General features: G+C 36.7%; 1 protein-coding gene across 5 annotated transcripts in view; it reads right to left on the minus strand.

Annotated features, from left to right (window-relative positions):
- Rev3l (REV3 like, DNA directed polymerase zeta catalytic subunit) overlaps positions 1-27,071 on the minus strand; it is a 133,268-nt gene that overhangs the window by 76,420 nt on the left and 29,777 nt on the right. For 4 of the 5 annotated variants that reach the window (XR_007590969.1, XM_050138113.1, XM_050138112.1 and 1 more), the window contains exons 2-4: positions 16,428-16,617; positions 7,579-7,653; positions 5,275-5,435 (exon numbers count right to left, since the gene is read on the minus strand). Coding sequence is in view for 4 of the 5 variants with exons in the window: in XM_050138113.1 (XP_049994070.1) it covers positions 5,275-5,435; positions 7,579-7,653; positions 16,428-16,617 (426 nt within the window). In the remaining variant the exon portion in view is untranslated. Of the gene's footprint in view, positions 1-5,274; positions 5,436-7,578; positions 7,654-16,427; positions 16,618-23,034; positions 23,145-27,071 lie in introns of those variants that run through there. The other variant, XM_050138115.1, reaches the window with a different exon arrangement.

The raw sequence follows: 27,071 nt of genomic DNA on the forward strand, positions 1-27,071 counted from the left end.
ACATACAGGTCATCTGGAAATAAAATAAGCAGAGAACCCTGAGTTAATGATATAGAAAACCAAATGATCTAAAAGATATCTATAAGGTTTTCCACCCAATCCCTAAAGAATACACATTATTAGCAGAACACAAAACAAATTTCAATAAATATCTGACCTACATTTTATCTGACCACAACAGAATTATAGTGGATTACCAACAACAATAGAAACAACAGAAACCACACAAATGGATAACAGCAGACTACTGAATAGCAACTGGGTGAAGGATAAAACTAAATAGGAAATTTTTAAATTCCTAGAAATGAATGAAAATGAAAGCACAACATTCCAAAATCTATGAGACACAGTAAAGAAAAGTTTACAGTACTAAGTGCCTACCCCCAACCCCAATCCACTCTTTCTCCATTTCTGTTTAGGAAAGGGCAGATCTCCCAGGACTATCAACAAAACATGGCATATCAAGTTGCAGTAAGACTAAGCACTTCCCCCACGTATTATGATGAGGCTAGGCAACCCAGTATGGAAGTAGGGTCCCAAAAGCCAGTAAAAGAGTCAGAGACAGCCCCTGTTCCCACTGTTAGCCCCACACGAGGACCAAGCTACACAACTGTAACATATATGCAGAGTGTCTAGGTAGGTCCCATGCAGGTTTCCTGGTTGTCAGTTCAGTCAATTTGAGAGATCTTTAATTAATAAGTTAATGATGCACCTAAAGGCCTTGGAAAAACTAAAACAAAAAACACCTCCCAAAAGTAGACAGGCAGAAATAATCAAATAAGGGTTGAAATTAATGAAATTAATGAAAAATATAAAGATCAATAAAATGAAGTTAATTCTTTAAAAAAGATTAACAAGATTGCAGTAGAACAAACCTCTTATACACTATAAAGATTTGTCACTTGAATTGGTTTAATAAAATGTTGACTGGCCAGTAGCCACGTAGGAAGTTTAGGCTGGGCAACCAAATTAAGGATGATGAAAAGAAGGGTGGGTGGAGTCAGGGATGCAGGCCAGGCGCAGAGAGAGCAAGATGAATATGCCATGCTGAGCAAGGGTACCACCATGTGGCAGAACGTAAATAATGAATATGGATTAACTTAAAATACAAGCCTGATAATAATAAGTCTGAGCATTGATCAAGCATTTATAAGTAATATTAAGCTTCTGTGTGGTAATTTGGGAAGTGGCTGCTGGGTATTTGGCACCAAGTGACTCTGAGATAGAAAACTTCCATCTACAATTGATAAACCTTTAGTTAAATTAACTGAAGAGAGATGATCCAAACCAATAAAACTGAGACTCTAAATAAAGACATTACAATAGACATTCAAGAAATTCAGAGAATCATAAAGACTTAAGAATTACTTTATAATCTATGTTCCAATAAACTAGAAAATCTGAAATAGATGAATTTCTAGATATAGATGGCCTAGCAAAGCTAAATCAAGATTAACTAAACAATTTAAATAGACCTATGAAATACAATTGAAATAGTTAAAAATCTCCCAACTAAAAATAACCCCAGGGCCAGATGGATTCAGCAGAGAATTCTATCACACCTTCAAAGAAGAACACCAATATACTTCAAATTACTTCACAAAAAAATGAAGGAACATTCCCAAATACTTTTCACAAAGCTGAGATCAACCTAATAGCAAAACTATACAAAAGCCCATTAAAAAAAATTATATGCTAGTATCTCTGATTGACAAGGCCACAAAAGTTCTCAATAAAATACCAGCAAACCAAATTGAAAAACACATTCAAAATACTGTCCACCATGATCAAGCTAGTTTCATCCCAGAGATACTAATGTATCAGTAATCTGAATCTGTCACATAAATACATGACAGGACAGAAACCATACCATCATCTCATTAGATGCAGAAAAGCTGCTGATAGAATCCAACATCCCTTCATGATAAAAGTCCTAGAGAATCAAAGAAGGCGGGAGAAATATCTCAACATAATAAAGCAAGCCCAAAGCCAACATCTTACTAAATGAAGAAAAACTCAAAAGAATTTCAAATAAAATCAGGAAGAGACAAAAATGTCTACCATCTCCATTCCTATTCAAGTTTTCGCTACAGCAATAGACAAGTCAAGGAGATAAAAGGGATACAAATAGGCAAGAAGAAGTCAAGGTACCCTTACTTTCAGATGCTGTGATTCTATGCATATAAGACCCAAGAAACTCCAACAAAAACCTCACACAGTTGCTATGCAGTCAGCAAAGTAGCAGAATATAAAAATAAACACACAAAATCAGTTGCCCTCCTATATAGAAACAACAAACATGCTGATTAAGAAATTAGGTAAAGCCGGGCGGTGGTGGCGCACGCCTTTAATCCCAGCACTCGGGAGGCAGAGGCAGGTGGATCTCTGTGAGTTCGAGACCAGCCTGGTCTACAAGAGCTAGTTCCAGGACAGGCTCCAAAACCACAGAGAAACCCTGTCTCGAAAAACAAAAACAACAACAACAAAAAAAGAAATTAAGTAAATAATTCCATTCAAAATAGCATAAAATACATGCATACATGTGTACGTGTGTATGTGTGTGTGTGTGTGTGTGTGTGTGTGTGCATCTTGAGGCTTGAGAGATATCTCGATGGTTAAGAGCACTTGATGTTCTTGCAGTAAACCTGAGTAAAGCAAAGTGGGATGTGGCTTAGTGGTAGGATGCACAGACTTCTGGATTCAATTTTCAGACACGCATACATATATGGGGGAGAAAAGGAGGGAACAGCACATACACACACATGCACAAACGCACAAACACACACACACAGTATAAGCCAATAAACTATATGTGCCAGTCCTGACATGTATACATCCAACAATTCTAGAAGTAATCTTTGAAATGAAAATGCTTTCTCCACTGTCAAAGTTAAGGTGGCTATATGCAAGCTATTTCTCTACCGAAGTACCACAGTATCACTGTCAAAGTTAAGGAGACTATATGTGAGCTGTTTCAAATGTGAACTTTCTCCTGGGCTTCATATTGCTATCCTTTTACAAAGAAGCTAATAGGCAGTCAAGTCTATCTCAACCTTCTTTATATGACTTTTTTCTTAGTGATTCTTAGGACCTAAGTAAAACTATTCACTCAGAAAATCTGGCTGCATATGAGAGATTTTATATTATTCTAAGTCAATGAGAAGATGAAAAGTTTTAATATCATTAAAACTTGAGGTTATTATTAGCTAGTATACTAATTTATAAATAAAAGAATTATTTCGGTCTGTGAAGGGGAGTAATGAACTAGGCTCACGGCATTATTAGTGTCTATGCATTTAAATAAATGTAGTATGAAGTACATGTTGTCACTATAAAGTATTTTCTTTCTAAAAGGAGTTTTGCTGCATCTAAACTGTTTCACATAAGGATATTAACAGTTGGAGAGCCTAAAATAATTTTTAAAACTATTAGTGAATATAACATTGTATAGTAGGACTCTGCACACAGTATCCTCACTCGATAAAGATTACAAATGATTAATTTCTTAGTAGCCACCAATGATGACACCAACTGAGTTCTTTGCTGATTTGGGGTGTGTTTACAAGGTTTGACTTACAAAGACTAATTCTAATATATTCTAGTACATTGTGTACTGAACATATACTTGAATATTAAGAGAGTATGCTCTAGGGAGGATTTGAACTTTCTTTAACTAGATCTAAATATTACCAGATTAGTACCATCTTAGCTCACATTCCATATATGAGAATGTTTTAGTCCCAGGATATCCTAACTGGACTGAATGTCTTAAGAGTGTCCAAGTTCTTCACCTGTGTTCAACTTAAGGGTAAATGTACTGGTGAGTCTACCTTATTCTGGAATTTCCACCTGCTAGGTAGACCTGGACTTGGGTTTCTCTTACAGCAGTATGATTGACTCAAAGAAGATTCTGAATTTCCCATGGTAAACAAAGTGAAAGTCATCCTTACTACATTACCTCTTTTGGTCTGCACTTTTTATTATTTGCATATTCTTTAGTGTATTTGCTATTGTTTGAATATTGCCCAACATTTAAATGATTTTTTTTTTTAAAAGAGACTGTTCTCAAACTGTAGCCCGTTAAGGTTTGGGAATAGTAGAAGAAAATAAACCAAAGGAGGAGAACAGTTAGTAAACTTAGAGACAAAAATGCTGACCCCTGGGTGAAGAACTATGGGACTAAAGGAAGAAAATATGGCCACGAAGAAGAACATATTGGCCAAAAGAAAAATGTCCATTTCATTTTGTTCTAAAAGAAATAGAAAAAAAGAGATTACACAATAGATAAAGTGTTCATCTACACAAGAATATGTGCATCAATGTGCATACACATGTGTGCATCCTCCCTCCTTCCTTCTCTCTTTCCCTCTCCCTCTCTTATAAGCTAGACCACTGAACCTAAAAATTCTACTCCAAGGTATATATGCTCAAAAGAAAAAAAAATGTACAGAAGTGTCAAAATAGCATTGTTAACAAGAATCAGAAAAGGAAAGATTTTCAAATGACCATCAGCTGATGAAAACAAAACATGCAGGTTATAAACACAACACTAATAGGAATGAAGGACTAATACAAAACACATGGATTAACCTTAAGAATATTATAGTAAGTATAAAAATTATGTTTCAACATATTGTACAAATCTACCAATACTAAATATATAAGATAGATATACAGAAACAGAAAGTTTATTATTGATTACTTAGCAGTCGTAGGCCTGGGAAGCTTGCAGATTAGAGTCCTAAAGTATAAAAAGTTTTCCTTCAAGGTGACTAAAATATTTAAATCTATTTCAATGTCTCATAGCTCCAAATAGGTGAAAAATCTTCAAGCTGTCTCCTTAGGAGTAGGTGAATTATATAGCATGTGAATATTTCAGTAAACTATTGTCTTTTGTACTACTTTAAAGATTTATTTATTTTTATGTATATTGCCTGCAAGTATTTCTATTTGTCACTTGTGTGCTTGGTGCCTGAAAATAACATTGAATCCCTTGGACTAGAATTAAACATAGTTCTGAGTCATCATGTGGATGCTGGAATCTAACTGGGATTCTCTGGGAGAGCAGCCAGTGCTCTTATCTACTGAACCATCTATCCAGCTCCAGAAAACTTCTCTCAAAAGTTTTTCCTGGTAGTCTCAAACCCCATTCTGAGCATTTAGTTTTCTTCATTAGCCACTCAGCATTAACTTCTCAATATATACTATTTTGTAAGTCATTGATTACACAGCACCTGTTTCAATGCCTTAATCTGAACTGGAAAATTAACCTACCTTTCCTTCTTGCTTTTCGGAACTTGACAGCAGCCAGATTTATTAAATTCATCCCATAAAGATTGTAGTCAATGAAGAGCTGTAGGAGGTAGGGAATATGCGCTTCATGAGGCTGATAAAATTTATTCATTATGGCTCCACTTTGCAAAAGTTCACATATTCTAGATTTAAAAAAATAAAGTTATAGGATTATGTTCTTTAAAATATCAAATGAAGCAATGACTATATATATAACAAAAAACAAAAAAATTCACAAAATTTTCAGAAATTTGTATTTAATTTGAAGTTAAAAGTTTAAATCAAAGTTTTAAAGAAAAGAAAACTAAATTTTCTCAATAAAAAAAATTCATGTAATAAAAGGAGCAAAATTTTAAACCATTTTTAACAACTTACAGAAATACACACTGGGCATATCAGTGACTGCTTGCAATCCCAGCACATGGCAAGCTGAAGCAGGAGGATATGTTTGTGGCCAGTCTAGGCTTTCGGACAAGACCCTGTCTCAAATCACCAAGATGGAGTTGGTTGTACCAGCCCTTCCAAAAGTAACCAAAAGTCAACAAGTTCTTTTTTCCCCAATTTTTTAAAGAAAAATTTTAGCACTCACAACAGGTAACTTACAACTACCTGTAACTCCAGTTCCAGAAAATCAAACACCCTCTTCTGCCCTCCTCAGGTAGCCTATGCTCACGGTGCACACACAGACAGGCAAACACACTCACACACAATAAATAAATCTGAAGGATTATAACACTGTGATAACTTATTTTTGAAAAGGAAAAATGACTGATGTTTACTTTCTTACCACTGGGTATATAAAAGATAATAAGAATCCCAAGAAGTGTTCTTTTGTACTCCATGGTTACAAGAAAAGTGAACAGAGGAGATCTGATACGAAAGTCCTTTCTTGGCAGAATTCTATATAATTATTTTAGTGCTTAACAGAAACTATTTTGTATAAGGTCAGGGGTGTGCTGTACAAAAACTATTTTACTTGTATATAAAAGAAAATAACTATTGGGATTAGGGCTATCTATCCATCCATCCATCCATCCATCCATCCATCCATCCATCTATCCATCCATCCATCTATCTATCCATCAATCATCTATCTAAAATTCGGTAAGGTGCTCAATCAGTTTAATTCAAAGCTAATTTCAAGTCTTTGGTTCTCGCATCTCTTACAGTTCCTTAAACCACTGTAGATAAAGAATCATTCAACTTATCTCTTAGCAAATGACTAACTTTTGGAACTCAGTAATATTAACTGAGAAGCTCTCCTGAATAAGAACATTAAGTACTCATCCAAAAGGCCATTTATATTTTGTTGTCATGTACATTTAAAAACCTTGTGAATTTACAATGAAATAAATGTGTTTGTTTCATTCCTGCTTTCAATAACATGGGCTCTAGAATAACTGGGAAAATAAATTAGATGCAGTAGACTAATTAAAGGCAAAACAAAAACAAAAAAATTCAAAATATGAAGCAACTAGTAAGGAACCAACAAGAAGCCTGCTCACTGTAGTGATGGAGGAAGGTCATTGGCTAATAAAGAAACTGCCTTGGCCCATTTTATTGGTTAGAACATAGGTGGGTGGAGTAAACAGAACAGAATGCTGGGAGGAAGAGAAAGTGAGCTCAGACTCAACAGCTCTGCTCTCTGGAGCAGAGACCATGCTCCCCGCTCCCGGGCAGACACCATGAAGCAAGCTGCCAGGTCAGACATGCTGAATCTTTCCCGGTAAGACTGATGCTACACAGATTATTAGAGATGGGTTGATCAGGATATGAGAATTGGCCTGTAAGGGCTAGAGTTAATGGGCCAAGCAGTGTTTTAAAAGAATACAGTGTTCGTGTAATTATTTAGGGGCATAAGCTAGCAGGCAGCTGGGGTGCTGGGGATGCAGCCCCGCCGCTCCTACTACAACACTGTAGTCTTTCACAAGTCTTAAATTACTTTGAAATCAAAGGGCTATCTCCTTTTCAGTTTTGAACATATGGACTGGTCAATAAGGCACCAACATTACATACAGCACACAGTTGTCATCTCTCCTTACAAAATTCAACAAACACACTAGATCCGAGACAGAAAGAAGTAGACAGGAGCCATAAAAAGGACCTACCTTTGAAATATCCTTCACACAACCTAAGCAATGGGACCTTTTCTACTCATATGTGTGGACATTTTATGTTCTTAACTGTAACGGTGTTAAAATTACACAGCCCTTCTATCATTTTCTTGTTCTCACTAAAACATTTAAGTCATGGTCATTGGTATTTTGGTCTCATTTATCTCTGTACCTTTTCACCATTGCAGGGTTGTAAAGATAGATCTTCATAAAGTGTCTTTCCTTCTCATGATAACCATAAAAAGGCCTGAAATAAAAGAAAAACATTTAAAAATATTTTTGCAAATCAGAAATGGAACTTATTGTCCTAATTAGGTTCAGTTGGCCTAATTCAATCTTTAATAGTTATTTAATATTATGAAAACACATTGAAAAGTACCCCAAAATCGTTCAACTAAACCTATTAGCGATTTTCATATAAAAAACACCAAAGCATTTGAAAAAATTTGAAAATTTTTTTAAAAGAAATGATTTGACAAAAATAGGGACAAAAAAGAAAAGCAAACCATTTCTAACTTACACTTAATCATCACAACTCTAGAAAAAGTTGTTCATTTAGTGTGGAGTTTGAATGAGAATGTACAAGTATATCACATTTGTAGCTGGGCCCAATCTAAGGGAACTACTTTCTGGCTGGCAGTATAATCCCACAGCCACTGCAGTCTACAGAAACTTGCAGATATTGCTAGTGTTGATTGTAACTGAAAAAGCTGAATACATCCATAAAAACTTGTCTCACTAGGAACACCAATCAGCATGCCATATCCAATCAAAATAATAGAAAAGTCTCTTACTACTAAAGTCACCACACAAACTGGCACAGGGAACTAACTTAGCAGATGCACAAATATTAGCATAAAGAAGCATGAAAAAGAAAAATGTAGTATGGGCTTCCAAAGGAACATAGTAATCATCTAGTAGAGTACAAAGGAAATGAATTAATTAGTTGGCAAAAACCTCTCAAGAGAATGAATCTTTCCAAAAGACCTTGTACAATACTAAGTAATAACAGACAAATAAACTTAGGAAGACAACTCAAGGTATAACTGTGAAAATCATTAAGTAAAGATACAGGAGAATTAATTACTAAAAATTAAATTATTGAAGAGATATACACAGGAAACACTAAAAAACAATCCTGAAGGTAAAAAAAAAAAAATGAATGAAGTTAAGTATCTAGTTTGTTGAGAATCTCAACAGTAGAACTGAGCATCTAGAAGAATTTCTGGGCCTGAGGATAGGTCTTTTGCAATAATCCAGCCAGGTTTCAAAAAGTAAAAAGATGTTGACACTAACTGAATTCCATTAAGCAGGTCATATTAATTTTATGAGATTTCAGAACATAAGGGGAAAAGCATAAGAAAAATCTAGCAAACAAAATAAGTGATAAAAATGTTACAATTGGCCAGGTAAATGTTGAGGTTAAGGGCAAGAGGTTCAGGAGTTCACAGTAGACCCAACTACATGATACTGTTCTTCACATCCAGAAAGTTCAGAGTAATTCTAAAATATTTTATTTAAAAAGCATCTCTCTAAGGAATATTAAAATCAATTCTCAAAACTCAAAGAAAGTAAAAAAAAAAAACTCGAAGTAAAATCATTAAAATAAGGCAAGTATTAAGTCACTGGGATAAAAGCAGAAGTTCCAGCAGGAACATTATACTACAGGGGAGAAAAAGATGTGATCTGAGTTCTCGGGTGAGGTAGAAACCCTGCCAAACAGGAGTATTGTACCCAGCAAGAGCTAGACTTGGGTGCGGTTGGCGAGGTACTTGTATGGTAAGTGTAAAGCCCTGTGTTCTATCCCTAGCACCACACAGCAGACACACGACGGGAAAAGGTACTGCAAAAAGAAAACAGAATACAATAGAGCAGCCAGAGGAAAACTATGACAAGTAAGGACTGTGAGTCTTCCTCAGTCTCTCCAACAAAACCAAAAATATTGCAGAAAGTAAAAACACTGGAGTTGGGCAGATGGTTCAATGGTTAAGAATATGTACTGAATTTGCAGTTTGGTTTCAATTGCCTGAAACTCCAGCTCCAGGAGAATTCAATGCCTCTGCAGGCACCCACACATGAGTACACGATTAAAAAAATAAATCTTCCAAAAATATGTTGCATGAAAATGAAAACTACCATAACCACCAAGTCTACTGTCAGACATGAAGGAGAATTTGTGTGTGTGTACTTGTATATAGGTGCATGTACGTGCATGCTCTTGGGATCTAGGAGGATATCTGGTGTTCTGTTCTATCACACGTTTCCTTAAGACAGGATCTCTTACTGTGGTAGTCTGAATATGAATGGTCCCCATAGGTCCACAAAGTTGAATACTTAGTTATCATAGAGTGGCACTATATCAAAGGACTAAAAGGATTAGGAGGTGTGGCCTTGGTGGAGGAAGTGTGTCACTGGGGGTGGGCTCTGAAGTTTCAAAAGCCCATGCCAGACCCAGCATATCTCTCTCTCTCTCTCTCTCTCTCTCTCTNCCCCCCCCCTCCAATGACCAGGGTGTAGCTCTCAGCTACTGCTCTAGTGCCTGCCTTCATGTTGTCATGCTCCATGCCATGATGATAATGGACCAAGCCTCTGAAACTATAAGGAAGTCCCCAATTAAATGTTTTCTCTTATACAAGTTGCCTTGGTCATGGTGTCTCTTCACAGCAATAGAATAGTAACTAAGACATTTAGTGAACTTGCAACCAGGCCGACAGCCAGCAAGACTCAGCAATCTCCGTCTTTGCCCCCCAAAACAATGGAGTTGTAAGCACACATATAGACATACACACTGGGATCTTTATGTGGGTGCTGGAGACCCAAACTCAGGTCCTCATGCTTGGAGAGCAAACATTATTACTTAGTTAATTATTTACCCAGCCCAAGAAATGCTTAACAAAAGCAAAAACTGAAGGACAGCAGAGGGGTCAATGCCTTCCACTTCAGAAGCCTTAGAGTAACAAAACCCGCAGTGACTGCCAAGCAACCCCTCCTTTCAAGTAAGAGGAAAGCCCAAGAAGCCCCAAAACAATATAGTCTATTGCCATTACTCGTGAACAGTGTCCTTTAACAGCACTTATAAGACCTCCCTTACTCAGCTTTATTAATTTCACAAGTTTACTAGGGAGATGCAAATTATATATCATATATATGCACTCATATATGTATGTGTTATGTATAAACGTGTATGTCAACACATGACACATTTTAGTAGCTGATGTCTTTGGTATCTATACATAACAAATGAAGTCAGTGAAAAATGAACAGACCAGAAATTAAGAGCTTGAATGGGACTGGTAAGATGGTTCAGTGGTTAAGGGTGTCTGCCAACGAACCTGAAGACTGAAGTTTAAATCCTGGGACCCACATGCTGGAGGGGGTAACAAATCCCATGAGTAGGCCTCTGACCACCCCTCCCAACTGAGTAACTGAATAACTATTCATGGGCTTAAGAATCCTATTTTGTTATCCCAGGATATGAGACTGAAGAAGAAAAAGAGATGCAGATCATACTAAGGAGAGAAATTTTCAATGAAGGCAGAAGTGAGGTTTCCATATAATTTTAGAAGGACCTAAAATAAAATTCTAATGCCTCTGATAAACCGTGAATCTTCAAAGATGTGTAATTAGGAGTTAGTGAGCTGACAGTGGGTAACAGTGCTTGTCATTCAAAAGCACAAGACTGAGTTCAAACTCCAGTAACACCTGGCATGTAAAGCCAGCTGCATGACACAGGTGCCTGCAATCTCACCTTTCCTACACGGAGAAGGAAAGCAGAGGCCAGAGAATCTCGGGAAGCTCATGGGCCAGCGCATGCAGTTTAGTATACAGCAGAAAAACACTACAGAGAAGCCTTATCTCAAGTCAAGGCAGAAGATGAAGACGACACCTGAGATTATCCTCTGATTCCATCTATATGCCACAGCACACAGGTGCCCACACCCACCAGACACTGTGCACATACTCACAAAATAATAAAGTTTTAAAAATTTAAAAACAATTTCTCACATTCTGGGTCAGAGCTATCTCTATTATTATTGTTAGCAAGTAATTTCTATTAAAATTTTAATTCTGCTAGTTTCCAACATCTAAAATGTGCTTCCATCTCATCCTTGTCTCTCACTTTAACCTTGTGATTATCACTCACAGTTCTTTCTCCCTGTCTATTTTACACCATTTTGGGCTCTCTAATTTGATCCCTTGCTTGTATCTGATCCTTCCTCATGTATCCCCTTGGCTAGCTATCTCCTCAGCCTGGAAAGCTCTGCTCCTGGCTTTTGTATAGCTTCCTTTCCATCTTCATCAGATCTCAGCTTAACTCACCTCTCTCAGAACTGTATTCTCTGATCAACTCTGTCTTTCATCCTTTATTGTTAAGATTTATTAATTTCATGTGTATGTGAGTATACTACACATGTGCCTGGTATCCAATGAGGCCAGAACAAGTGTCATCTGAATGTCATGAAACTAAATACATCTGTGAGCCACATGTTCTACATGCTAGGAACTGAACCCTGGTCCTTTGCAAGAAATGTTCTTAAACACTGAGTCACCTCACCATCCCAAATAATATTCACACTGGGCAGTGGTGGTGCACACATTTAATCTCAGCACTTGGGAGGCAGAGGCAGATGGATCTGAGTTTGAGGCCAGCCTGATCTACAGTGCATGTTCCAGGACAGGCTTCAAAGCTACACAAAGAAACCCTGTCTTGAAAAACTAAAAAGAATGGACGGATGCCTCTTCCTATGTGTGTGGCATGTATGCTTATATATGTGCACACATGTGTGTAGTATGTGTGTGCATGTAGAGGCCAGAGGTTGATGTGAAGTATGACGCTATTGCTTGGTGTAGGAGGTCCTTCTTTCTATGTGTTGCTTGTATTGGTTAATTAATAAAGAAAACTGTTTTGGGTCCTTGATAGGGCAGAACTTAGGTAGGCAGAGAAGACAGAACTGCATTCTGGGAGGAAGAAAGCAGAGTGAGAGCTGCCATGGAGCTGCCCAGAGTCAGACATGCTGAATCTTTCCCGATAAGCCACTGCTACATGGCGATATACAGATTAATAGAAATGGGTTAAATCAAGATGTGAGAGTTAGCCAATAAGAGGCTAAAGCAAATGGGCCAAGCAGTGTTTTAATTAATACAATTTCTGTGTGGTTATTTCGGTGCTAAGCTAGCCAGGTGGCCCTCTCCCTTGCAACAATTGCTTCTAAAATTTGCTGCTATTTTTATGAAGAAAGGGATAAAAGATGTATGGCACTGTGATCTTGGGTATCTAATTGACCATATCTGGAATTAACTAAAAACCCAACAGTGGGGCATACATGTGAGGAAATTTTCTTGATTGCACTATTTGAAGAAGGAAGACCAACCCTAAATGTATATAAAGGATGTGGAAAGTTTTTTGCCTGCTTGCCCTCAATCTCACTGGCAAGTTCATCTATCCTGCAGCCGAGGCATTCCTTCAGCCAACTTCTTCAGGATTCAGACACGTACACTGAACATCAGCAGACATCCAGCCCCATAGGCTGGACAATTATTGGAGAGATTCTTGAACTTTTGTTGGGAAACAGTCATTGTTGGACTAGCAGGACCACAGCCTGGAAGGCACTCTAATAAATCCCCTTTATATGTGAATATATATTTTATCAACTCTGTTCCCCTAGAAAACCTTGACTAATACAGTAAATTCCAACTTTCTCCTACTATTGTGGTATTTTTTATATATACAAACAGCTCTTAGGACATAGGTCAACTTTACCCAAATAAATGGGAAGGAAACCTCTGCTAATGTGGTCCATATTATCTTTGTTAACAATCTTTAGTGTTTTTTTCAATTAGTCTCTTTATTTCATATACTGAGTAAGTCTTTAACTATTAAACCAAAATTATTTGGAAATTTGGTTTCATATATATTGCTATATATAGACATTCTATACATAGCCTTCTATTTCTCTTAGCCATTGAAAGTATCTGAATAATTTTAGCTTGCTTAGTTGGGGAATATGTAAGAAAGATTTATCTACATGCAGGTGAACACAATCCAAATCACACTGTGAACAAAAAAGACAGAGAAAAGGTGATTTTTCTCTCCTTTTCCAGAACTGGAACACAGTTTCTCTTCGCTCTTAGAGATCATATGTTCAAGCTCTCCAGCTTCGGAAAATCTGGATGTGAGTTTCTAGGACTCACATCAACAGCCTGAAGCTGAGAATTAGACCATCAACCTTCCTGGTTCTGAGGCTTGGACTGACTACCAGCATCCCAGGGGTTTCAGCATTCAGACTACTGCAACGTAGCCTCTATGACCATGTGACACAGTCCCCCAAACAAATACTCTCTCAGCATCTGTAGTTGTATCTTATCCACAGCCACATCTATATCCTATTATTGTCTCTCTTTTGGCTAATAAGATGCTCAACAGTGTGAAAAGGTACTAGTGTGTACTAATAAACAAGTAAACATGGTTCTTTCTCTGACTGAACATTTTTTTTTTGTTTTTATTTATTTATTTATTAAGGATTTCTGTCTCTTCCCCACCGCCGCCTCCCATTTTCCTCCCCCTCCCCCAATCAAGTCCCTCTCCCTCCTCAGCCCAAAGAGCAATCAGGGTTCCATGCCCTGTGGGAAGTCCAAGGACCACCCACCTCCATCCAGGTCTAGTAAGGTGAGCATCCAAACTGCCTAGGCTCCCACAAAGCCAATTCTGACTGAACTTTTAAGCTAGTGGAAAAACATAAAATTAAGAATAAAAATTAAAATAATTCAAGTTAAGTGCTAAAATAAACAAAGAGTGGACTAATATACAGAATACTAATAATCATGACAACATTCTACTTAAAGTAGTCATACTTGTACCAAAAACGCAGTGGGGAACAGTCTAGTATGCATAAGAACTGAAAGCAAAGATGTGTCTCTAGATGGAACACAGTAAATAGGAAGTAAATAGACATCAGATTACATAGCTATGGTTAAAGGTTTTACCTTTATTTCACAAGCACGACAAGATTTTTTTTTAAATGATCCAATTACATTATGAAAAGACTGCCTTTTGTTTTTAACTGACTTGGAGTCAGACAATAGAAAAAAAAGAATTCAACTAAAAAATACTATCCAAAGGAAAGTCTAGATTAAGATGTAAGAAAGTAGAAAAATGTAAGGTCTATAATTTGATAGTACAGACATATAAACCCCAAACGTCCAAGCACGGACTCCAGATCTTTCCTCCAATACGCTCCACCAATACAGACTCAAAATTCTGAGCAAAAAGTCCTGTTGTCATTCTTGACATATCCCACAGCTCTCAACCAAATCAACAGTAAATCTCAGATATATGAAGACAGTGATCTCTGCATTACTCCCTCGCTACTACTCTAGTTCCAGCCACCACACTTTATTACCTAGACTGATAAAATAGTCATATTGTACCTGTATGTCTTCCAAAATCTGTGTTCCCCTATATAGTTGCTAAAGAAACTCTAGTTAGTTTAAGTCAGGCTTTGGCTGCTTAGTGCCATGCAGCAGCTCAGAAGAAAATTCAACAGAGTTTCTCATTTAGCTCAAGCTCTCCAAAAAAGAAATGCAGTGCGTGGATTTTTTTTTTTTTTTTTTTTTTTTACGGAGAATGCGTGAAAGGAAAGGAGCAGGGAGACAAAGAGGCTGGGGTGACCATCAGGCTTAGATACAGATCTGATCCAAGATAAAGGAGAAAGAAATGGAGGCAGGAGCTGTGAGGTATCTTCTACTGCAAGGTAATTCAAAAACAAAGAATACAACAAAGCTATTAGAGAAGTCTCAAGTCTCTATATAAGAGACCTGACTTGGTGTTCTACTTGGACTCAGAGTCTGGCTAAAATGGCCTATGGAAAGTCCTGGATTTCACCTGCCATTGTTCAGATACAGTCCCTGTCCTCAGAGATCTGAAAACCACAATCTCACAACTTTCAAATCAAATATGCTGGAGATACTAGAAACCAAAGTATGAAAAATATACCTTGAAAATTAGTGGTCTACATGATCTTTTTCTCCCACATATCTACCTACTCTCCTTCTGTCGCTCTCGCCTAACTCCTCTTCCACTCCAGCCACCGGAACGCCTGCTTACTCATTTCCAACTTACTCTTTTACCTTCTGTAGCCTATGATAGCAGCGTCACTGATCTTATCATGACACCCTTTCTGAGCACCCTATCTAAAACTGTTACAAGTCTTATCTTCTTAGTGTTTTCCATCTTCTCTTCGTCTACACCAATGATCATGTAACAAATAAATCTATTTCATCAAGATGTACTGGTTATTACCTTTTCTTGTTATTAGAATATAACCTCTAAGGATTTTTGTTTTGTTTAGCAATATGCAAGTAAAATAGTTTAGATTTTGGCTAGCCTCCAAATGTCCATGACTTAAAGGCACTACTGAGAAGGTACCTTTAAAGGTAGTCTAGTGAGGGTCTTTAAACCATTAGAAGCATGCTCTCTCAAAGGGACTTAAGGAATAGTCTCTTCCTTTTCCTTTCCTGTTTCCTGGCCTATGATGAACAATTTGTTCAGTTACTGTTCCTGTAATGATGTACTTTCTCGACACAGGCTCATAGAAACCAGATCAATGGACTATGGGCATATAAATGGAATCTATAAAATGCAACCCAAATTAAATATTTCCTCTTTATAAATTGATTGTCTCAGGTGTTCAGTATAGTGGCAAGAGACTGAGCAACATTCCAAGGATCTAGAACAGTATATTAAAAAAAGGTGCCATAAAGTGAATATGAATTACATGAATTTCTTCAGCTCAAGGAAACAGAGAAATGGGAAAGGTTAAAACAAAAACAACTGGTAGCCATTTACTTTTCATTCCAGTAAAAAGTTACTTTACAAAAGTTTCAAAAAAATTCACCTTAGCTCCATTATTATGAAAGTTTAAAAACAAGTCAAGATATATTTTATTTAAGCATTTTCCTCTAATTAAAATAACAAAAGAAAAACAGAAAAGCAAAATGTAAAGGATATTATCATATACTTACATTCCTGATACTAATGACACTTTGAACACATGCTGAGCAGTGGAAGATGGATTGCCTAAAGCCACATTAAGTGCTCTGTCGATACTGAATGCCATCTGAGAAAGATAGCTTTCTGGTTGCTGTCCATAACCATCATATGGCACATAGAGGTAAGGAAAGATGCCATGTAGATGAAGACATGTCTTCTGACCTAAAATGTAACACATTATAAAGTTTAGTCTTGAGACACATGTAACAATATAACATTCAGAAAGCAAATCATTTAAATGATCTAACGGCGATATAACTTACATAAGGTAGGAGAAAAAAATTAGTCCATAGCCACTTGTCTTAACTATATTTAAGAATAAAACATCTGTAAACATTTTGTAATCATAAGCACTGTAGTATATTATCTAAATGCTGTGCAGTTTTGGTTAAAAGATATGTAGCTACTTTATTCTTACATTCTGACTACTTTTAAGTATCTGACAGTGCTACAAAGCTTACAAAAGTCACTGAACACGTACTAAAATCAACGACTACCTCTTTGCATTAATGTTTTTACCTTAGAGGCTTCCTTAAGATAGAGATAGCTCTATCTTAAAAAAAAAAAGTTCCGATGTATGAAATTTTGCTATTGGGGATAGGAAGGGAAGTAAAGACAAAATTTTGCTGTTGGGAAGAAAACAAAACAACTTATAGATCAATTGTATGTAATAGAAATAGACTTCTGCATATTTAAAATTCCTATTTGATGGGATGGTTTTACAGGGAGATACAATGTGATGGAGTGGGTGAACCAAAAGTGAAAAACCAACAAAAACGCACACTTTTCAGAAGCAAAACTGGCACTGACTGACCAGCACACTACCTGGGCACAGCCACGATAAAGAAAGAAAGGAGAGGCTGGACAGATGGCTTAGTACTCACTGCTCTTGAAAGATCTGGGTTTAGTTCACAGGACCTCCCCTCCCCTCTTGTGGCCTCCATGAGTTCCGCACACATGGTGCACATAAATTCACACAAGTTCTCATGCACACACATAAATAAAAACTAAGTCTCTTTTTGAAAAGAAAGAAATAGTAGTAAGACTCAAAAGGAGAAAGGAAAAAAAACTGCCACAAAACCAAAATCCATGCCAAGGTTAAATAACAACAAAAAAAAATCAAGCAGAGGCACCATCCTTCCCTGAATCTGGCAGGGCTATGGAGTGGTTCCTACCCACAGAGCGCTGTCCTTGGTTCCTCTTGGGTGTGTGTCATTTGTCTATTCAAACGGAAAAGAGCAGTGATGGGAGAACACGTCCATATTTCTCTTACTGCCATCCACTACCACTGAGCTATTTCTGTAAAAAAATCTCCAAGCTTCTTTCTGCCTATTACCTTTTCCTCACTCTCATCACTCGGCCTTTACTTTTGGTAGAAGTGGCTATTTTATTGATCACTATTTCTCATTTCTAGCTGAGATTTATAGAAAACATAAAGAAAATACTGTGAACATTTTATTATAAATAACACTGGTCTCCCTTTCCCCCACCCTGGAGACAGGCCTCTTTATGTAGCCCTGAATATTCTGGAACTCACAGATCCAACCTGTCTCTGCCTCCAGAGGGCTGGGAATAAAGGTGTGCAGCACCACATCCACTGCCGCATTTTTAAGGTATTGTTACAAACAGAAACAACATATTTACAAGTGATTATATAAAGCAGAGCAATACTAGAACGGTCGGTTTCACAATGGATAAGCTCTAGAATTCCTAGGCTACAATATTCTGATTATTATTTTAGTGCTGGGACCAAACTTTGATAACTAGGGTTTCATGTGTGAGAAAAATCCTTTATCACCGCTCTACATAACCAGCTGTGGGCTGCAGTATTCTCAACTACCAGCCATGCTACTTTTGAAAACTTAGAAACTGTGTGGTCACTACACTGAAACTTAGTTTCTATTTGTACCAGCATTTATGAAGCTTAATTTCAGAGGAATAAAAAATATTTTAAATTAAAAGCAAATTATGTAGTAAATTTATTTCTAAATAAAATTGTTTCCAAAAAACACAGTTTAAAATTATTCAAATAAAGAAAATTGGTTATGAGTGGATCTAAAAAAGATCTCAGTCTACTGATGACCTGCTTACATGTTTTCTAAGTATCTCATGAATAAAAGTTTTAAAAACTACCCTTGTACATATAAAACACAGTTGAATTAATGGCAAATACGCTTAACTAGAGAGAGGCTGAAGGATGGAGAGATAGGAATGTTTCCTGTAAGCTGACAAGTAAATTCAAGATCAGTGATTCACAGAATCACTAGTAACATTTCACAAGAAACTCTAAGGACCTAGGATAGGATTTTTTATGATCCACGTATCTAAATGGAATTTTGGTTAAAATGCCTAAGAGAAACAATTACAAATTTTAATTTCTACTAATGAAGTATTTTTAAAAACAACTGTATACCACTATTCACATTTTCTTCTTAGTAGGAGTCAGAAATTATTTTCTATTCTTAAGCTTTGGAATTACAAAAATCTGGGGATATATGGTTTAGGGAGAAGGTAGAAACTATGCAAAACACACCAGACTAAATTTTTTTTGCACTTATTTCTTCCTAAGAAACAACTTTGCCAAGTATCACATGGGCTAACACAGTCTAAGTTTTCTATCTTCTTGACGCTGCGGCCCTTTAACACAGTTTCTCATGTTGTGGTGACCCCAAACCATAAAATTATTTTCTTGCTACTTCATAATTGTAATTTTGCTACTGTTAAGAATCATAATGTAAATAAATATATGATACGCAGGGTATCTGATGTGACCCACAGGTTGAGAACTGCTGGCCTAAGGCATAGCGTGATTTAGTAACTGAGGTTAGATTTAAAAGCAGACTGACAAAACCTGAAACCAAACACCTTTTTATTTAATTTAAACACTCAGTTTCTTAAAAAAGTTAATGTTGGTTTCCTTAACCTTTTAACTTCTCAGTTATTGTTTTATTTAAAATTTGTTTCTTTGACTCACTCTATGACAAATTCTTTGGGTCTTGATAGAACTGTTTTTGTTTGAAGAACACAGTAATTTCAGGACTCAAGCACAGCACATGCAATGTGTTTACTAAATACTAACAAATGAAAGAATAGTCAACAAAATAGAATAATTGCTCAGGGACAAAAGAAAGAACTAAAAGCCTGAACATATCTGAAGGAAAAAGTCCATGAAAACATCAACTATGATAAAGGAGGAAATGGGCATAAGATCTGATAAGAATTCCATCTTATTTAATTTCCCATTCTGAATACTTTCAGTACCATTCACAGCCATACTGACGGCATTAACACAGATCTACCTTTCTCTGGTCCCTACAGATGGTTTGGTGCCTCACACATACAAAACAACTACAAATGAATTCCTTGGCAATAATACTAACAACTCTAATATAGAATGGGCATCAGAGAAGAGAAACAAAATAAGAAACTCAAATGTTAGAGAGACTCTGTACAAAATAAGTATATAAATCAACTGCGTAATAAGCAGCAGTTTCTACTGTCAAATCTGTGATTCCACAACAGCACTGTTTATCTTTACATGGTACAGACCAGATCTGTCGCCTTATAACAGTTCTCTAAGTGTGTGCTACCACACGCCGTGAAGTCTCATTAGAGATAAACTATTCTATCTCAACTTCATTAGTCAGGATGAGGCTCAGCTGAGAGAGCGCTCTACAAGCAGCAGCTTCTCTGAGAAGTCTCCGGTAGATAACTGACGCTATAGAGAGCTGCAGCCTAGTGAAGAATCTTGCCTTCAGCCCAGGAACCCATCCACTATACTACACTAAAATATGTTACACATCTTTAAGAATATTTTTCAAAATTAATAAAACGTATTTTAATCTAATAAAGTATCTTGAATTCTTAAAGATTTAGGGTATTAGCTACTTCTAGGTGATATGTGAATCTAAGAAAATATATTGATTTGCTTGTCTCCAGAAATCTTATTAAGGTAAAATTTATAATAAATCCAGTTAATTATATAGTGCATATATGCTATGAATATATTGTAAGATGATTAAATAAAGCTAATTAATACATCTATCACCTTGTATATTTTGTGATAAGAATTTTAATATCACTTAAGTTAAAAGAAAACCTAGTATCACAACACATTTCAATTATCTTATTTTTAATTATGTGTATGTATCTAGGTGTCTGTAGTGTATGTGGGTACACCTGGGGACCACAAATATGGGAGTCCCCATGAAGTCGGAGTTACAGATAGTCATGAGTTACCAGATGTAACTGCTGAGCTGTCATCTTGCCAGTCCTCAAATTTCTTCTATTTTGAATTTCCACTCTGAAAGATGTTGTCGCAGAAGGTCTAACAAAGGTTTTAAAAAATGATTTGGCAAAATGTGTCACATAATGGTTTTCAAACACCTGGCAAGACGTGGTAGAAAAGAGTGCCTCCTAATGATGTTTAAATAAATCTTCTTTGCTTATAAAGATGGGGATGATACAAAAGTTTTAACTAGCAATAGTAAAAACATTGAAAAGTTATAAAAATTTCAAAATATTTCAATATAACAAACTTGATTGCCTACTTTTGTAACAAATGTTTCATTGAGATGCTCCACATCCTATCTAAATGGTGCTATATGACTGACAGCTCTTGTTACAAGTTGAATAAGCTGCACAAGAGACTTTTCAGACTTCAAAGGCTGTAACATACATTATCTAGTACAATACCAGTTTCTCAACTTCAGCAACACATCATATTGCATTATACTTCTCTGTATGATGTATGACTATGCTAGATATTTAATTTTCTCCTTTTATAAATAGTCCTTTGGAGTTTCTCATTTATTTTTATTATTTCAAGAGTCTACTTTATTCATACAATAGTCTTATATGACTAATAGTGAGAATAACTCAAATACAGCTGTAAGTTTTCTATACATTAAACAACTTTCCAAAGTCCAATGTTAGATAATAAATCACATACTACTCATATTTACGGTCCCTGACCTCATGGACATTATATTCTATTTGGAGATAGAGATGCATAATCAGGAAATAATAGAATGGCATAATGGGTGTTGCAATGACAACCCAGTTACATGTAGAGATACAACAAACATCTGTGAGAACCTATGAAGGCTCCCTAGAGAAAGTGACATCTGAAATTTAAGTAAGACTAAGATTTTCAAGAGAATGTACAGAAACCTGAAAGCAAGAGAGAGACTTCTAGGTAGGCTACGTACATTCATAGTCCTTGTATATGCCCAGGAAAGGCCTGAGAAGGCCCACTTTTACATGTGTCTCAAGAAACAGCAAGTATCCTTCCATAAATGCTGGGACAAAGTGAGAAAACAGCAAGTGGGCAAAAAGTGCCCCCGCTGGCCAAGAAGCTTCACAATGGAGAGATACTGGCTCTCCTTCAGTTTCCTTCAAAGGAATGACACTGGTCTATCAACCAAACTCATACTCCAGAGTAAATGGACAATACAAATCCAACCCCATGGTTTTTGTGGGGTTTTGTTGTTGTTTTGTTTGGAGAAAAAGAACATGAATTCGGGGTTGTATGTAGGGAAGTAGGGATCTGGAAGGAGTTTGGGAAGGTGAAGTAATATGATCGAAATATATACTATGAAATTCTTAAGTACAAACATTTTTTAAAAGATTTGAGAAAAGCATTTCAAAAAATAGTTGGTCCATTAACTGTATTAGGATAGCTGTGCAGAAAGATCAAAAACAGTGACTACACAAAATCTGTCAGCCAAGTAACTAAAGAAATAAAAGCAAACAAATACAAACACTGAAGGTGTGGACAATCTGACTTAACTTAATTCCTATTAACTTGAAAATATCTAGTTTTCAAGAAAATATTACAAATAAGACAGAAAATATGGGCTTACTGTTGTGGTACATTATTTTAAGGTATTTTACTCACCTCCCACCCCTGAGACAGGGTTGCTCTGTAGCTTTGGAGCCTGTCCTGGAACTAGCTCTGTAGACCAGGCTGGCCTCGAACTCACAGAGATCCACCTGTCTCTGCCTCCCAAGTGCTGGAATTAAAGACGTGCGCCACCACCACCCGGCTAAGGTATATTACTTTTGCTTGTGCTCTGGGACATTTGCTTAATGATACAAAGATGTTTGATTAAATAAAATTCACCTGCAGTCAAGAGGCTGCATCATCACCCAGCTGACAGGAAGTAAGTGGTAGGGAGGAGACAGATGCAGAAGGGTTTTTAAGGAGAGTAGGGCCACACAGGAGGGCTTCTGGAGAGAAGTGAGCTGCTTGTTAATCATCTCTGAGAATTCCACCTCAACCTTTGAATCTTGAATTCTTTAGAGGGATAGAGATTTAGATAAGTTCCCCACATAATTTTTGAAAGAGTCACTACCTGAAGGAACAGAATTCCCTCAGGCAGTGGCTCTTGCGGCCTAACCGCTGATAGCCATGGATTAAAAGGCAGAACGATTTTTAAAAAGAGGACAACAGCTTTTAGACGAGGAGTGAAAAAGCATTTCAGAAAACTGTCCTTGATGTATGCTATATACTGAACTTACTGGACAAAAACTTCCTAACCAGGAACTAATATCCCAAAGAACCTAAGGACTATTTACCTAGGGAAGCGGGAAGTATGCAGACACGTCTATGTATCCAGGACACAGAGGGAAGTACGCAGACACGTCTATGTATCCAGGACACAGAGGGAAGTATGTGGACACGTGTATTTATCTAGGAAAAAGGGAAGTGTGCAGACATGTCTTACCGAATGGAAAGTATCAGAGAAAACATATGCTATTAAATGAACTAAATAGAAACTTTGGATATGAAAAACAAAGTAACTGAAATTATCTAAGATTTTGTTACACAAGAAAAATACATATCTGTTCTATGTCCCTGGTTCTTGGAATAAAGCTCTTAAAGCCTTTGCATCTGTAATGTGTCTTTGTTTTTGTTCAATGCACAATGCTGTTCATGAAACCCAGGAATATGGTACATGCTAGGCAAGTACGTTACTCCCAAACCACAGACCTAGCCATTCTTTGTTGTATTTTGTACATTAACAAGATGAGGAGTCCCTGGGGGTTCTACATGCAGAACTGGTTGCCAGAGGAATCAATCAGGGAAGGCTGGAACTTTTAGCCCCACCCCTAACTTCCAGAGAGGGCAAAGAGGTGACAACTAATGTCCAATGATACAACTAATCAGGCCCATGTGATGACACAGCAACAGAAGCTCAAAAAGGGCTGGGTTTGAAGAACATTTGGACTGTTGGAACACACAGAAGTTCCTAAAGGGAAACATGCCATAAGACCCACGAACTCTGCCAGCCCCCTTCCCCTGCATATCTCTTTAATCTGTTTATTCACCTGTACCCCCGTAATATTTTTAATAAATAAATTGTTTGAGTTCTCTTGGGTGCTCTAGCAAATTAATGAAACACAAGGAGAGTAGGTCAAGGGACTCTCATGCAAGAAGAGTGGTGGACCCCTTTATACTAGACCCTTGGCATATGGGATCTAAGTCTACTTCTAGTAGACTGTTAACATATTGAACACGGCTGGTGTCTTGCCATTGAACTGGTTTTAAAAAATAGTGAACTTGAAAACAGATCTATTTAAATTCTCAAATCTGAGGAATAAAAATGAATTTAAAAAATAAAGTTTCAGAGATCTTTGGGATGCCATTAAACATGCCACTTGCAAATACAATGTGAGCCTCAGAACAAGGAGATAAAAAAAAAAAAAAGAGAAGCAGGGAGAGTATTTGACGAAATAATGACTAACAAATTTCTAATTAAAAGTATCTATAAAAAACAAGATTTAATGTAAGATAAACTCAAAGACAGTCACATATCATAATCAAACTGCCAAAAGACAAAGACATTATTTTAAAGTGCCAGAAGAAAAATGTCATCACATACAAAATTGCTTTGGTGAGATTCATAGATGGCTTATTTAGAAACCACAGAGTCTGAAAGGTAGTTGGGATGACAGAGTTATCAAAGGAGAAAATCATCAACAAAGAATCCAGTATCTAGCAAAATTGTCCTTTATAAAGGTGATTAGTTGAAGGGGGTAGGGGATTAAGACATTCCTTGATAAACAAAATGAGGTAATTTGTTAGGCGCCAACCTGTCCTAACAGAAATACTGAAGAGTGTTTTATTTTAGGCAGCGATGAAAATATGCAGTGACAGAAATCCACACAAATAAGGAGCAAGGATAAAGGTGACTACATAGAAAAACACAACAGACAAGTATAGTTTTGTCTATACCTGTTTTATTCTATGTCATTTAGGAGACAAGACTACAAAGCCATAATTATAAAATCATGATGAGGGTTATGAGGTAGAAAGATATACTTTGTATGATGACAACAGCACAAACAAAGGAAAAGAAAATGGACCCTAACTGAGCAAAATTGTACAGTAAAATTACATAGGGCTTAATTCAAATAATAACACTTTGAGATGGGGAAGTAAAATTACCACAAAGAAAATAATCTTTAAAACTGCATAAAAACAGTAAGGAAAATAAAAGAACATACTAAAAAAACACCTACTTAACAAAAAGACAAAACAGTTAAGAAACTACTAAATGGGCGATATAGAACTATACAGAATTAGATGGTAGTGTAAAACTACATTTCACCTATCATACTCCACTCTGTGGCTGTCATGGTTAAGCTTGATTGCCAACTTGACAGGATCTAGAATCCTCTAAGAGACAAACCTCTGGGTATGACTTTGAAGGTGGATTTTGACTGAGTTGAGAAGACCTACCCTAACTGTGAGCAGCACCATAAGCTGGGGTCCACAGTAAGCAGGAAGTAACCAGAGGATCAGCCATCTTTCTGCTTCCTTACAGTATGACCCGTTGTCTCGTGCTTCTGCCACTATGCCTTCTGGAGAGCCAAAATAACCTCGGAACACCGTAGAAGAGGACTTGCAATTGAACCTGCTAGAAAGTTGTTTTATTCTTATCTCATTTTCTCCTTATAATTTCTTTCAAATGCTAACAATGAAAATAATGCCCTTATATCTTCCTCTTCTTGTAAGGGAATTAGAATGAAGCTAATTAAGGACCCTGTTTCTAGATTACAAGTATCCTTTACTGGTTAATATATAAGAAACCTTCATCTGGCGATGGATGAAGATGGGGGAGGGAATTGGGAGGCTGGGAGGAGGCGGAAATTTTTTTTTTCAATAAAAAAAAAGAAAGTTGTTGAAATAATACCTAAAAGTTCATTTAATTTGAAATTATTGTTATACAAACGAAATCAGAAAAAGAAATTACCTTGAATTTTAAGTAACTATGAAGCTCAATATACATACTACCAAAAGTCCTACACCGTGACATACCATTTTCTTTTTTGTAAAGCCTGTTCTTAAAAATAAACAGCTAACAGCAGTATCAAGATTGAATCTTTAAGGAAATGTGCATTTCATAATAAATGTCACTAAAGTAACTAGTGTTTGTTAACCTTAGGCAAAAGTAAGATTCTAGCTTGTGAAACAAAAATTTTGTTCAGATGTTTTAGCTAAAATGATTACACACATTAATTTTTTTGTTTTTTCAATATAAAGATAAGTAATCAAAACTCAAAGTAAAACTAGTATTCTGGTTATAATTTTAAAATTCATCTTAGATACTTTAAACAATGGTAATAAAGAAAACTAATTCAACTGTAAATGCCTGGGTTTTCAGGGGCTCAGTGAGGTTAAGAGCATCCTGCTCTTCCAGAGGACCTGAGGTTCAATTCCCAGCATCCATGTGGCAGTTCACAACTCTCTGTAACTCCAGTTCCAGAAATCCTCATTGGCACTAGGCACACATGTGGTAAGCAGTCACATATGTGTGTAAAATACCCACACATATAAAATAATACAAATAAATTTTTAAAAATTAAAAACATGAGTTTTCTTTCAAAAACAAAATAGCAAGGGCAATTATCATCGTCAGTAAGTCTAGCAAAGTATTCAACTGTTCTGTAAGGTAGTTGAATACTAAAGGACCTTAAATTTATATTTCTACAAGAAATTTTAAAAAATCCACAAGACGAAAAGAGAAAAATGCATACCTTGTAGCTAATAAGTAACTTTTATCTAGAATAAAAACTTATTAACTCAGTAATAAAAAGAGACAACCCTATCTTAAAATGTGTTTAAATGTAGTTTAAATCTTGAATGTCCCCCAAATATCACACACTAGGGTAAGGTCCTCAGCCTATGGCACTTCTGGAAGGTGACAGAAATCCTTAGGGTGTGGAGCCTAGTGGAAGGAGGTAGGGCACTGAATGTATATCCTACAAGGGGATGCCATCCCAGCTCCTCCTCTTTTCCAGGCTTCCTGAATGCCAAGGGGTAAGTAGCTTTATCCAATATGTATCCTATCATGCATACATATCCTAACAAGTGTACAGGGAGTGGTGCCGAGCAGCCATAACTGCAACCTCCTAACAATGAGCCATAGTATCTGTACTCCTTGAAAATGATTTACTGTTCTGAATGAGCCGGGCGATGGTGGCGCACGCCTTTAATCCCAGCACTCGGGAGGCAGAGGCAGGCGGATCTCTGTGAGTTCGAGACCAGCCTGGTATACAGAGCTAGTTCCAGGACAGGCTCCAAAGCCACAGAGAAACCCTGTCTCGAA

Source organism: Alexandromys fortis, unplaced genomic scaffold (assembly GCF_014885135.2).
Source record: "Alexandromys fortis isolate MF-2015 unplaced genomic scaffold, M_Fortis_MF-2015_v1.1 scaffold_14, whole genome shotgun sequence".
Lineage (NCBI taxonomy): Eukaryota > Metazoa > Chordata > Mammalia > Rodentia > Cricetidae > Alexandromys > Alexandromys fortis.